General features: G+C 43.0%; 1 protein-coding gene across 5 annotated transcripts in view; it reads right to left on the bottom strand.

The window, feature by feature from the left end:
* The window catches only part of LOC132405356 (AT-rich interactive domain-containing protein 5B-like), a 112570-nt gene that overhangs the window by 26279 nt on the left and 72233 nt on the right, over positions 1-14058 (bottom strand). For all 5 annotated transcript variants that reach the window (XM_059990100.1, XM_059990099.1, XM_059990098.1 and 2 more), the window contains one exon: positions 6757-6869. In XM_059990100.1, the coding sequence (XP_059846083.1) occupies positions 6757-6869 (113 nt within the window). The remainder of the gene's footprint in view (positions 1-6756; positions 6870-14058) is intronic.

Raw genomic sequence — 14058 nt, 5'->3', positions numbered from 1 at the left:
GAGCTCACAGCCCACTATATAGTACATAGCACAAATGGTTATGGATTTAGAAAAACATCTCAAACTCAGGTCCAGCTTATTCTTTCACCGAACAAGCAGGGAGGACCGCATCAGCAGGATGGGCCAGCCGCCAATCCAGAACCGACTCCAGCGCACCAACAGCGGCCTCTCCCATACCACTTCAGTATCTCCTCCCCTGGGTGACTGCAACAGGTGACCTCATGGTTTAGGCCTAATCCTCACCATAGCCAAAGCAACATGGCTCCCCCGTCATCAGCCTTGAAAATGAACCAGGGAACTAGACTCGCAGCATTCTACGTTACCAAAGACAGCAGGGTGTTGCAATCACAACAACAATGCCCAGGATTCACTTGCTCTTCTTTTTGGACCACGCACCATCTAATGGTACACAGCAAGTCGAGGCTACAACATAGCAACGGTATACAGTAAGCCCAGCTCTATCCCTGTCAAGCATCTTGCTGATGTGAGGGTCCTGCAGTACCCGATGTTCTCAGTACCCAGCAGCCACTTGCGATCGTAAAAAAGGCACAGAAGACGAAGATGATCACTTCTGATTGGACCTAGAGTGGCCAGAGTCCAAATGTGCCACCATCTCATCCGATGTTCAACCAACACCGTCTAAAGTAAGTTCGCATATTTGAGTTTACTCCAGGCATTTCCTCCCAGAGTTTAAAAGAAACAGTTAAAGTCAGTAAGTTGTGGCCATATTATGTTTGCCATGGAAGCGTGGCAAACTTGTGGGCTGCCCCAGCTAACGCAACCAATGCTTTTCACTGTATGTTTTGACAAATAAAGCTAATCTTTGATACTTGCTGAAGCTGACTACTGCTTCAGTATTATTTTGAGGTGTGTGATTTTTGTCCACCATGAAATGCACCAATGAAGTGTTAAACAAATCAGGTTTAATAACTGTCCCACCAACATATACTTCACAGGCCAGCTCAGAGGCTGAGGCACCACAAGGACGCGGGGCTTCACAGAGCAGCACCACAGCAGCAGAGCAGAGTGGGGTGAAAGGGTTGGCCAGTACAGAGTTTCACCTCAGTACAAGCAGCACAAGAAACTAAAGAATGGGAGATGTGTTGAGCCAAATCAGATTGAAATAATTATCAGCAGCAGACGGCTGTCAAATATGCCAACAGAGACCTTAAAGCCATTGATCATTCTTTCAAGAGACACTATATACATCATTTTTTATGAAAGAGAAACACTTAACTAAGCAACTTGGAACAACAGGGAGTGAAAACTATGCCATTCAAGTAGCTGATTATCACTCAGGGCTCAGTATCATTACTAACATTGCAGGATATCAGGCTGAAATTTTAACTCTCTTCACCACTGATCCTCCGATAATTACTGGCTCATGAACCCGTGGTTTCCCACTCCTGAAGTTCCTTGGTCTTACTGATATTCAGTAAGAGGCTGTTGTTATTGTTACGCCACTCAGCCAGATTTTCAATCTCCCTCTTGTACGTTGATTCATCACCACCTTTGATACGGCCCACAACAGTGGTGTTATCAGCAAACTTGTATATGGCGTTGGAGCTGTACTTAGCCACACAGTCATAGGTGTAAAGTGAGTAGAACAGGGGGCCAAGCACACAGCCCTGTGGCGCTCCTGTGCTGATGGACAAGATGTTTTTGCCAATTCAAACTGACTGGGGTCTATAAGTGAGCAAATCAAACATCCCATTGCACAAGAGGCCCAGGTCTTGGAGTTCACCAATTAGTTTTGAGGGAATGATGGTATTAAAAGCTGAGGTGTAATTGATGCTGTAAGCCATTTTGCTGTCCAGATGCTCCAGGGTTGTGTGAAGAGCCAATGAGATGGCATCTGTTGCTTCAGTAGGCAAACTGGAGTGGATGCAAGTCATCGCTCAAACAGGAGGTGATGTGCTTCAACACCAGCCTCTCAAAACACTCCATGACTGTGGCCGTAAGCGGCACTGAGCAATAGTCACTGAGGCAGATTACCACGCTCTTCTTTGGCACCAGTACGATTGAACCCTGCTTGAAGCAGGTAGGTACCACACACTGCCGGAGTGAGACATGGAAGATATCCGAGAACAGCAGCCAGTTGGCCAGCACAGGTCTTCAGTAGTCGGCTCGGTACTCTGTCTGGATTCACTCTGTTGAAGGCAGCCCGCGTGTCATCCTCAGATACTGGAGACTGAAGTACCATTGGGAGGCATGGAGGGCATGCGACGGTTCCTCCCTATACTCATGGCCAAAGCGAGCATAGAAGGTATTGAGCTCTTTCCAAGCGAGGCTCTGCTGTCTCTAATGTCACAAGACTTAACTTTGTAGGAGGTTATGGCATTCAAACCCGGCCACAGCTGTCAAGAATCCCTCATTGATTCCAGTCTAGTCCAGAATCTCCACTTCGCCTGTGAGTTGGCATTCCAGAAATCAAACATTCACCTCTTGTAGCATTCTTGATCTCCAGATTGAATGCCTCTGATCTGGCTGTCAACAAATTCCAGATTTCATGGTTCATCTAGGGTTTCTGATTGAGGTAAACCCTGAACGATTTTGTGAAGACATATGAAAGAAGAGAGGAAGATGATAAATAGGATAAAGGAAGGAACATGTGCCTCAAGACGGAAGACACGGGTGAGGTCCTAAATGCGTACTTTCCATCAGTATCTTCCAAGAAGGACATGGAGGATAGGGAGATCAGTGTGGAGTATGTGAATATCTTACGGCATTTTGAGAAAAGGGAGGTAGCGCTGAGTTTCTTAAAGAACGTTAAAGATGGGTAAGTCTCCAGGTCCTGATAGAATATGCCCCAGGTTATTGACGTTATAGAAACGAGACGGGGAGAGCCTGTCGCTGTGCTCAGAGTGTGCTGCCCAGGTTTTTACTGTGCTTTGGATGTGGACGTGGACTGTAGACTCTTTTTTCCTATAGTTTTTATATTGTGCTTTGCTGCCTGGTCTTCTTGGCATTTTTTGTGCGGGGAGGAGGATTCGTGGGTCGATGTGCCTGATCCGTTTCGTTCTTTTTTCTGCGTGTGAAGAGGGATTTGGAGGTCGATGAATGTGGCAAGAAAGACAGACACAGACACACTGGGGCAGTAGTGGAGGCAAATATGATAAGAGGTATTCAAAATACTTTTAGATGTGCCCATGTTCTGCAGGAAGTGGAACAGTATGGACATTGTGTAGGAAGAAGGGATTAGTTTAGGTTTGCATTTGATTACTCAGTTTCACACACCACCACGGGTTGTTGTGAGGCTGTACAGATCTATGTTCAATTTCTCCTTACATGGTGTTGCTGAATATGTCCTGCACTGTTTGTTTTTATTTCAAGTTTTTATGCAGTCACATGATTTGGCTTTTGTATTAGTTCTGCAAAAGTAACTGATCAAACCAGTTTATCCATCCCGGATGGTTTCTAACTCATTAAATTACTGTGCAAAAAATGGGTCAACCACAAGAATTAAGGTATACACACTGAAACAATCATTTAACTTCCTGAAATAGCCTATTTACAAACAGGTGCTCATTCATTCAATAAAGTGGAGACTTCACTGTGATATTTTTAGAAACAATGTACAGAAATGCTACAGGCTGGTCTCACAAACACAATCAGCTTTTCACTACGTAATGGTTTAGAAATTGATTTGAGCATGCATAAGCATGACTTAGCAATAGCATGAACGATTTTAATCCAGCCTTTGGAGTGCGAGTATCTTGAGGGCGGAAAGAAGGGGTAATTAGAATCTAGACCGCTACATCTGCCAAAACCAAACAATAAACAAAAACAGAAGTTAATCCCAATCCCAGAGCAAACTTGTAATCCAATGATGCACAATGTGTGCAGGTCTTCCCCCCACCTCCCCCAAGTTTATTGAAGTAGAAATTGAAGAAGTTTTAGTTTGAAAAGTTAACAAGTCTTTGAACAGACTGCCACAATGCATTTACTGATTGAGATACAGTGCAGAATAGGTTCGTCCACTAAGCAATCCCCGATTAAACTCTAGCCTAATCACAGGACAAGTAACAAATACTACTAACCTACGAAACGGGTACATCTTCAGACTGTCGGAAAACCTATGCATTCCCAGGAAGACATACAGGCTCCTTACAGGTGACGGTGGAATTGAACTCTGATGCCCCAAGCTGTAATAGAGTCACGCTAGTCACTTTGCTACTGTGCCACATTTATTCTAGAATGGAGGTCTTTGCGGCAGAGAAACCACGGGACTTCCCCGGAAATGTATAAAGCCTCGTGTGTTCTATCTGTACCTTAGGAATACCTTATAAAAATCCATCAGGTTTCAGACACACACATATTAATGAGGCAGAAGTGTTCTCCTCTAACCTTTAGAATTTTGCCAGGATTCTAATATTGTTACTATTGACCTGGGCTGGTGGACCAAAACCAGTACCCTTTACCATCTTGCTGGGCTAACAGATCAAACCACTACCCCACCAACGCCAGGGCCTGATCTAGTTATCTAGGCTGGTGAGGTCAAGCCTGTCAAACAGGGACAAAACCTACCAATAACATTTTCACAGCACACAGGAAGACATCGATAAGACTCCTGTACTTCCTAAGCAACATGCACAAAAAGCTGGAGAAACTCAGCAGGCCAGGCAGCATCTATGGAAAAGTGTACCGTCAACGTTTCGGGCTGAGACCCTTCTTCAGGACAGGAAAGGAAGGGATAAGTCAGTAAGGTGGAGGGAGGGCAGGACGTAATCTTGTCTGAATTCCCATCTCCATCACCTATTTTCATCCTTCTCATTAAACACTGAACCTGAAAAGTGAACTTTTGAACCCTTGCCGTCGTGTTGTATTTGATTGCATTGAATTTCTGGCCGCATCTCTCCAGCATCTAAATTCAAAACAGACATCAAATTCCTCGCACTAGCTACAATTGGTTAAAAACCTAATCACTATGCTCACAGTTCATCAAGTTTGAAATTTGCATCTTTGCTTTCAAGTTGGTCAATGGAGCTGCCTACGCTGACCTCCAGGACCTCGCGCATCAGATTTCTCAGCTCTTCCCTTTAGCAATTTAAAAAATCACTCAACCATTGATACCCATACTTCCAGCTACTTTTGTCATCAAGTTTGGAATTTGCCCCCTGAACACACATCTTTCTTCTTCTAAAATCTTCCTGACAAGAACACATTATCAGACACCCACAAATACCTTCTAAAGCTCACTGTCGAGTTTATTAGCAACTGTCCTGATTGCTATGTTGCAAGCTCCTCTTACATGAATGCCATCTTGCTGATAATAAGTGTTCAGATACGTTTGCCAGGAACTGGGAATGTTTTTACTTTGTACCAGAGAGCTCTGGAAAGAGCCCTCCTTAACAACTGGCCAGTGATGGTAAGTTCTTACTTTTTGTAAGATTACACACCAAACTCTCTCCAGATATTAGCAATCACGCAAACTGGTATCTACATAGCTTAAGTAAACAGTCCACAGCAGGAAAAGATGGTTGGGAGGTTCATGCACCTGTCCTAAGCTCTCAGTACTTATGAAGGACCCCATGCACCCCTCTTACAATCTCTTCTCCCTCCTGCTGTCTGGGAAAAGGCACCGAAGCATTCAGGCTCTCACGACCAGACCATGTAACAGTTTCTTCCCCCAAGCTATGAGACTCCTCAATACCCAAAGCCTGGACTGACTCCTTGCCCTATTGTCCTGTTTATTATTTATTGTAAATGCCTGCACTTTTTTGTGCACTTTATGCAGTCCTGCATAGGTCTGTAGTCTAGTGTAGCTTCCTCTGTGTTGTTTTTTTATTACGTAGTTCAGTCTAGTTTTTTGTACCGTGTCATGTAACACCATGGTCCTGAAAAAAGTTGTCTCATTTTCACTATGCACTGTACCAGCAGTTATGGCCCAAATGACAATAGAAGTGACTTGACTTAACCTACAAGGGATGAGAATGAAATTTCTATTGCTGAACAGAAATTCTACAAATGTTTGTTTTTGCTGAAGTTTGGGTTCAGAGATCTGTGGTTTGATGGCAATATTGTTGCCTTTTGACTGGGCCCATGTGACTATAACATAAACACATTCACTAATAAGCAGTTCAGAACTGGGACTGACAGGAGTATTATCCTTCCCATCTGTCCACCTGTGATACTTGAGAGAGTGCCTTACATTTGAAATCAAACCTTCCTAATATCCTGACTCAATCTCTCAAAATACCTGTTCAGGTAATATCAAACCACCAAATCAAATTAAATGCCAAATCTGAAATAGAAACAAAAACCACTACACTGCATTGTATAGTTTGCTGATGCTTTCCCCCATAGATACCAAGAGACCTAAAGAGTACTTCCAGCATTTTCAATGCTTATTGTCCTTTGTGTCAGCTTGTTCTGCATAAACTGATGGACTCCCTCACAACACAGACAACTCACTTCAAAGTGAGTCAGACCCTCCCCAAGATTTTGAAAGGCACGTATAAATATTTACCCACAATTGCCGAAATCCCCTGAAATTCAAACCACCTGTTGTGACTGAATAACATTTAAGTCCTTTTATATATATAACATTGAAAAATGAAATCTAATAGCATAAAATTCAGTTACAATAAGAAATATTCAGTTGTAAGACCAGGCAGGAAACCAACCTGCACAATCCCACCGGATTCGGGGAATGCTGTTACTGGAGCTTCAGTTGCCAGTTTGTGCAGCAGGGCTTGTAAGGGACAAAATGTCCAGGGCCGCGGGGAAATGCTCAATGCAAACGGCGTAACAAACCTTTTCTTCCTTGGCATCCGACTGGCTGGGCTGTCGGCTTTCTCGCGAGGGGCTCTCGTCGCCCTTTGTAATCCTGGGCTTCTTCTTTCGACTTCGCCCTTTGAGGTCGGTTGCTGGAAGGATAAAACCAAGAAAAGCGTCAGTAGAACAAGTCGCTGTACCTGCACATCGTGTCTCGGAGCGTAACCCGGGCTTCTCATTGTTTTTAAATTGATGCTTTCCGCCCCGAACACACAGAGAGAAAAATATAATGAGTTCGGCTCCAGACAAAATATCGCCTGCAACCGTTGATACTTGCATGCAGTTAGTTCCCTTTAAATGTTTTCTTTCTCTCTGCCTGCCCCGAGTTGCCTCCGGGAATTTCAATAAGGGAGGAGCACAGTTTAGCCAGGCATTCTCGAATAATTTAGACAGGAATAGAGCAACAAATAACGAGAGTATTGCAGGCGGCACAACTGTTCCTCATTCCACGCTTAATATTGAACCCGAGCCTTTAAGATCCATCCCACGTGCTGACATTAAGTTTGCGGCAATCGGCCGCGTAGTTCAACGTTACTCTCCGAATTACATTGATAAACTAACTTTACCAACTGAACAAAAACATGCCATGAAGTTTTGCTGCAGGGATCGGTAGGGGAAAGCTCCTTCCTGCTGCCTAATCGATTCTAATTACAACGCAGAAATGTAAAAAAAATCTACAAGCGAATGTTGGTCCTTATCTCCACTGCCGTCAATATGAGCTTGTCGACACATGCCTGTGACCAACCCCCACTTGCTTTGTTCCACACTGACCGACTGCACGCAGTACATTTAACAAGGGACGTTTTGTGCACAAGTATTTCAATGCAAATGACAAGTCCGCCAAAACAATCGCAACACCGAGTCACGCCACTTAAATAAAGCGGCGCGTAACGTAAACAAACCATACGTTAATCTATACCAATCCCTGAACACTAACGCTCCCCCTAAAATATGTGCACTTCCAACTACCTATCTGCATATCAATCTATTTCCTTCTAGTTATCCTCCCATCTCCCATTCCAATCCCATTAAAAGAGCACACGGGCCAACAGTAATTACAATCGTTGCACAATCCTTCCTGGACTGTAAACTGATTTATAATTAGTTTAACAGCTCTTCCTGTCCCTTTGCAATAATATTGTATGACTATTGTTTTGTTGTTTATTAGTTAACTTTCCCGTTTTATTTGTTATTATAATTGCTTTGCTCAACTCCTTTGTAAGTCTTCAAAAACAATATTTAAAATTCCTGGAAGGAATGGTTATTTCCTGTTCATCTCCAGTTCTGTCGACGTTTTGGAATTAATTTGCATTGTTTGTATAATCACTTTCTGGCATGACTGTTGGTTGATAAGCACATGTTTTTACATTTTCCCGGCCATTACTGGTTCGGAGTCCACTGGCTGGTGGATCAAAAGTGCAAATTCCATTCCGTCCCCAAGAGTGCAGTTCGACCCGGGATTGAGGGTCTGTCGTGGTTGCAGCGCCTATACTAGAAAGGTCAAATTAAAGCGGCTACTGAAAGTTCCTAGCTCTCGGCCTGTTCTTTATTGTCTCGTAAAGGTACCACCCTGCCCTTGGACGCGATCACTAATACTCTCCCGAGATACATACACGCACACATTAAAAATCAGCCAGTTCAAATCGCGTCCGAAACAGCAACGTATCGAATGAAACAATCAATTTACTGAACACACCGAAGCTGCACTTACACCTCCCGCCCAATGAGAACAGTTAGGGGTTTTTCCCGGCTCCTTGTCCAGAATTGTGCATTAACCCAAACAGCGGTTTCATCTTAAAATAATCAAATCATCTTCAGTCAAAAGTCTAATTTCAGGAATGTTTACCGACCGTCAGCGCTGCTAAATCTACTTGATTTGCATACCCTACTGGGCTGCCTGAGTACTAATAGAGCCACTTGGCCTTATTAGCCTTCCTATAATAAAATGAGCCAGCACCAACACAGCTCCCTTTATTTCTAATCTGAACAAATAACTACTTAAGCAATGAATTCAGAGTCATAAACAAGAGGAAAATCTGCAGATGCTGTAAATCAAAGCAACACAAACACAATGCTGGAGGATCTCAGCAGGCCAGGCAGCATCTATGGAAACGAGCCCAGTCCTGGTGAAGGGTCTCGGCCGGAAACATCGAATGGTTACTCTTTTCCATAGATGCCGCCTGACCTGCTGAGCTTCTCCAGCATTTTGTGTGTGTTGATTAGATCAGAAAGATGTTTAAAGATGTGTTTTATTTGTCACATCAAAACATACAGTGAGATGTGTCATTTGTATCAAGGATCAATAGTCTGAGGGTTTGGTGGAGGCAACCTGCCACTGTTGGCATGCCTCCTTTGCCAACATAGCATGCCCACAACTCACTGACCCTAACCCTTTTGAATGTGGGAGAAAGCTTGGGGGAAGCCCACATGGTCATGGGGAGAAAGTACAAACTCCTTACAGACAAGCAGCAGGAATTGAGCCCCAATTGCTGATCACCAGTGCTGTAAAGTGTCCCACTTTACCACGCCACCCCTAAGAGTGATGTCATCAAGACTACATGTTGCCCAAAAAGGACATTTGGCTAATGGCTTCCAGGGCAATCCTGTTCCACAACTTATTTGCATCCTATTCTCTCATACATATCCAAGCACCTGGCTCACATGTCCTCTGCTCCCTAAGGGTGATTACACTTGCCATCTGACCTAATGGCTAGCACATCCTTAGGCTGCAGGAGGAAAACTACAGCACCCACGAGAAACCCACATAGTTTCTAGGAAACGTGCAAAGTCACACAAAGAGCAGCAGAGATCAAAACAGAATGCAGGCTGCTGGAATTATGAGAAAATGGCACCACCAGACTAAATCCCAAAACCCTCTCCAAACACAAGGTCTGTCTCCCTCTCCCACTCTGATGAGGGTCATGGTTATCTTTCCAAATCTTGGTAATGCTATCGATTATACATTTGCCAGGGAAAACTGCTGTAACTGACGTCCTGGGGTTCAACTGCAACAACTAGATATTTGTCCTGCTGCATCTGATTTAGTGCATCTTAACTGCTACACTAGGGGATAATCAGATAACGGTAGTAGAATCATTTCAAGCATGTATAAGGGGTTGTCAAATCTTAAAACACATTCAACTTCATACATTATAACAAAATGGGAGAAGTAAGGAGAGATAATTATATCTGAGGAAGAATGGACAACAATATGATATCAATGGAAGTGTACCAGTTTACAGAAATGGAGGGAGTTTGGATGGAAAAACTTGATAAGATATTTTATCACACCCTCTCAGAAATCCCATTAGGATAGTAACCTCCCTGTTTGCTGGAGAAATTGTGGAAATCAAAATGCAAATCATTATCATATTTTTTGGGACTGCCCTATTATCAAAAACTATTGGCAGGGGATACACAATCTTTAATCTTTAAATGTGAAATACCCTTAGAGAGTAAGACCATATATTTTGGATATATACCTCAAGAAAGGTTGAAAAGAGATAAATATTTAATGAATATACTGTTGGTGGTTGGTAAAAAGACTCTTACTAGGAAATGGTTATCACAGGAGAGCCCAACTTTAAATACATGGATGGAAATTACAATGGACATTTACAAAATGGAGAAGATAACAGCATCTGTTAATCATAAGCTGGAACAATTTGATTCATACTGGGAAAAATGGTTTAACTACATAATGCCTCATAGGCCTGATTTTATTCTCACAAATCAATGAATCTGTTGTTGCAAAAAAAGATCACTCCCTTCTTGTACATACTTCTTTCCTTTTGCTTGTTTTTTCTCTCCACTCTTTTCTATAAGTGTATACCTCAGATAAATACTTAGTGGAGATTTGTGATATATATGATTATATGATATATATGTACAATGTCTGAAATACATCTTATGGAAATGTTTGTTTGATGATGAACTTCAATAAAAAAATAAATTACAAAAAAAGAAATATGTCATCATATTTCAGATCACAGTAAGTGTCTTCGTTCTGAAATATTTGACCACTCTTTTCCCCCCATAGATGCTGCTTGCTCTGTCTTTCCGGCTTATTTTTTATATAATTTTAAACTCTCGAGATTACAAGAGGCTCATTGTTTCCCCTGGGTCCCAACCACAATTACTGATAGAATTGGCGGGGGGGGGGGGAGGTGGTGGTTATTTAAGGCAGTTCTGTCTTCCGTGATAAAGATCCAGTCTAGAGTTCAAAGTAAATTTTATTATCAAAGTGCAGATGCAAGAAGTTTGTGAACCCTTTGTAATTACCTGGTTTTCTGCATTAATTACTCATAAAATGTGGTCTGATCTTCATCTATTGTACATACACGTCATCATATACAATCCTGAGATTTATTTTCCTGGGGGCATACTCAGCAAAGCTATAGAATAGAAACTGTAACAGGATCACCCAGAGTGCAGAAGACAAAAAAATGTGCAAATGCAAATTTAAATAAATAGCAATAACTAATGAGAACATGAGATAATGAGTCTTTTAAGTACCTTAAAATTGGTTGTGGAACCTTTCAATGATATGGCGAGTGTAGTTATCCCTTTTCATTCAAGAGCCTGATGGTTGGGGGGTTAGTAATTGTATTTGAACCTAGTGATGCAAGTCCTGAGGCTCTTGTACGTCCCACCTGATGGCAGCAGCAAAAAGAGAGCATGACCTGGATGGTGGGATCTCTGATGGTGCATTCTGCATTTCATGTAGATGTGCTCAAGGGCTGGGAAGGCTTTACCTGTGACGTACTGGGCCGAATCCACTACCTTTTGTAGTGTAGCACGGGTGTCCACTGCAGATTCCACACAACCCTGAAGGGGCTGTAGCAGTGGTGGTGGTGGGGGTCAGGGGAAGATTGAACATTGAATGATTTAGTTCAACAAGAATGATTAACCTGATTGCTAGCAGAGTTCAGGGACAGAGATGTGAACAATATAGCTTTCTGACAGTAACCTGTTTACATGTGTTGATTGGCAAATAAAACTCAAAAATATATTTTAAGATCTGGCTTGCAGTTCTAGTGATCAGATAGATGCAGAACATGTAATTTGGCTTGGTAGCACGTGTCTTTTTTTGGGTGATAGGTGTGTTTTGGAAATGGCAACAAAATACACCTCTGCTGCAACACAGAATCATAGAAATCTACTGCACATTACAGGCCCTTCGGCCCACCACATTGTGCTGACCTTGTAACTATGAAACTGCCTCGAATTACAGTTACCCTACCGCATAGCCCTCTATTTTTCCAAGCGCACCAAACTCCGTATTCATGAATGCATTGGTACAAAGTGCAGAGATCACAAAAGAGAAAGATTCTTTGGACAGTTCTGGTCTGAAAAATAACTGTTCCTCTGTCCACAGATGTTGTCAGATTTCAAATACACAGATGAGTTGCCTTGAATTGAAGGGCAGGGCCCGTCTCTAAGCCTTCCACGGATTTTCCAGTCAGCAAAAAATTGCTGTGCCAGGTAGCAATGGACTTCTTCTTGACTTTAGGTCCTCTGTGCAAATCTGTTGCTCCGAGATGCAGACACGTTACACATTCCAAACAGAATGGGTGCGAGGAAAAGGGCTTTCGGAGGGTGGTGGTGGAGGGTGGAGAGGGGGAAGGAGAAAAAACATAAGTATCATTTGGTAGAGAATTAAGCTCTCAGCAGGGGATGAGGTCTTCCCAGTGTGCTCGGTTCGGGTAGCGGCACCCTCCATCAACATCAGCAAAGAGTAATATACTAGACAACAGTGCTTCGGTAAGGACTTCCTCAGAGTCAAATCATTGCAGGGACTTCGGTTCACAAAGGCCCTGGATACATGTGCCAGGTGTGGTGGTAGAGACAGATACATTAGGGGCATTTAGAAATTCTTAGATAGGCACATGGATAATAGATACATTGAGGGCTATGTAGTATGGAAGGGTTACACTAATTAGTAGGGAAGGTAACATTGATTACAAGAGCGCAACATCAAAGGGTGTTTAGTGTGTTGTAATTTTCTATTTATGTTCTACTTGCTCCAACATTAAAGCTCATATCATGTCTCTGGCACAAAATTCCTCTATGCATACAAGGCCCATAAAAGCAGTAAGCAGGTCTTAAGCAGACCTGCACCATCTACTACAGCGCTAAGTTTAACGGTTGCACCCTACCTGGACAATCCAAATCTTTCATCTTCCTCCAAGCAGATGTCTCCATTAGATGATTATAGATTACCCCCAGCTGTCAACTGGTCCTCAGCACTCACTTCCAACCCTTACCCCATCATCATCCTCAATCAACTACAGAATTCACTCTCCAGCCCATTACCCAGTCATCTGCCCAACACATCGCATGGTCCCAGAACACATCCTACAAAGTCAGGAAAGCTCACCAACACCTACACTTTGAGGAGGCTGAAAAGAGCTGGACTATACACAGATGTACTCACGTCCTTCTGCAGTTGTTTAGTAGAAAGCATTCTAGCATGCTACCGCTCTGCAGCAGACAGGAAGGCTCTGCAATGGGTCGCCAAAATTGCCCAACACACCATTGGCACCAGCCTTCCCGACAAAGGATACGCACACATACAGAAGGGTGCTTTGGCAGGACCACCAGCCTTAAAACCAGTTGGTACGATGGCTGATGTTCTGAGCTTCCATGAAAGCACATGCAATAATTACCCAACGCCTCAATGTGGAGATGGAAGCTAGGAATGGTGTGCTGCAGGGTCATCTTCTAGATCAAGGGTTCCCAACCTGGGGACCACAGACCACTAAGGGTAAAGGTAAATGGTAGGACACAGAGGAGTGCAGTAGAACAGAGGGATCTAGGAATACAGATACAAAATTCCCTTAAAGTGGTGTTACAGGTAGATAGGGTAGTGAAGAGAGCTTTTGGTACATTGGCCTTTATAAATCAAAGTATTGAGTATAAGAGTTGGAATGTTTTGGTAAGGTTGTATAAGGCATTGGTGAGGTGAATTTGGAGTATTGTGTACAGTTTTGGTTACCAATTTACAGGAAGGATATTAATAAGGTTGAAAGAGTGCAGAGAAGTTTTACAAGGATGTTGCTGGGACTTGAGAAACTGAGCTACAGAGAAAGGTTGAATAGGTTAGGACTTTATTCCCTGGAGTGTAGAAGAATGAGGGGAGACTTGATAGAGGTATATAAAATTATGATGGGTATAGATAGAGTGAATGCAAGCAGGCTTTTTCCACTGGGGTTAGGGGAGAAAAAAAAGAGGTCATGGGTTAAGGGTGAAGGGGGAAAAATTTAAAGGGAACATGGGTGG

This window comes from Hypanus sabinus, chromosome 15 (genome assembly GCF_030144855.1).
Source record: "Hypanus sabinus isolate sHypSab1 chromosome 15, sHypSab1.hap1, whole genome shotgun sequence".
NCBI classification, from domain to species: Eukaryota; Metazoa; Chordata; class Chondrichthyes; order Myliobatiformes; family Dasyatidae; genus Hypanus; species Hypanus sabinus.
Note: the sequence above shows the minus strand (reverse complement) of the source record. Positions and strands in the feature narration are given on the sequence as shown.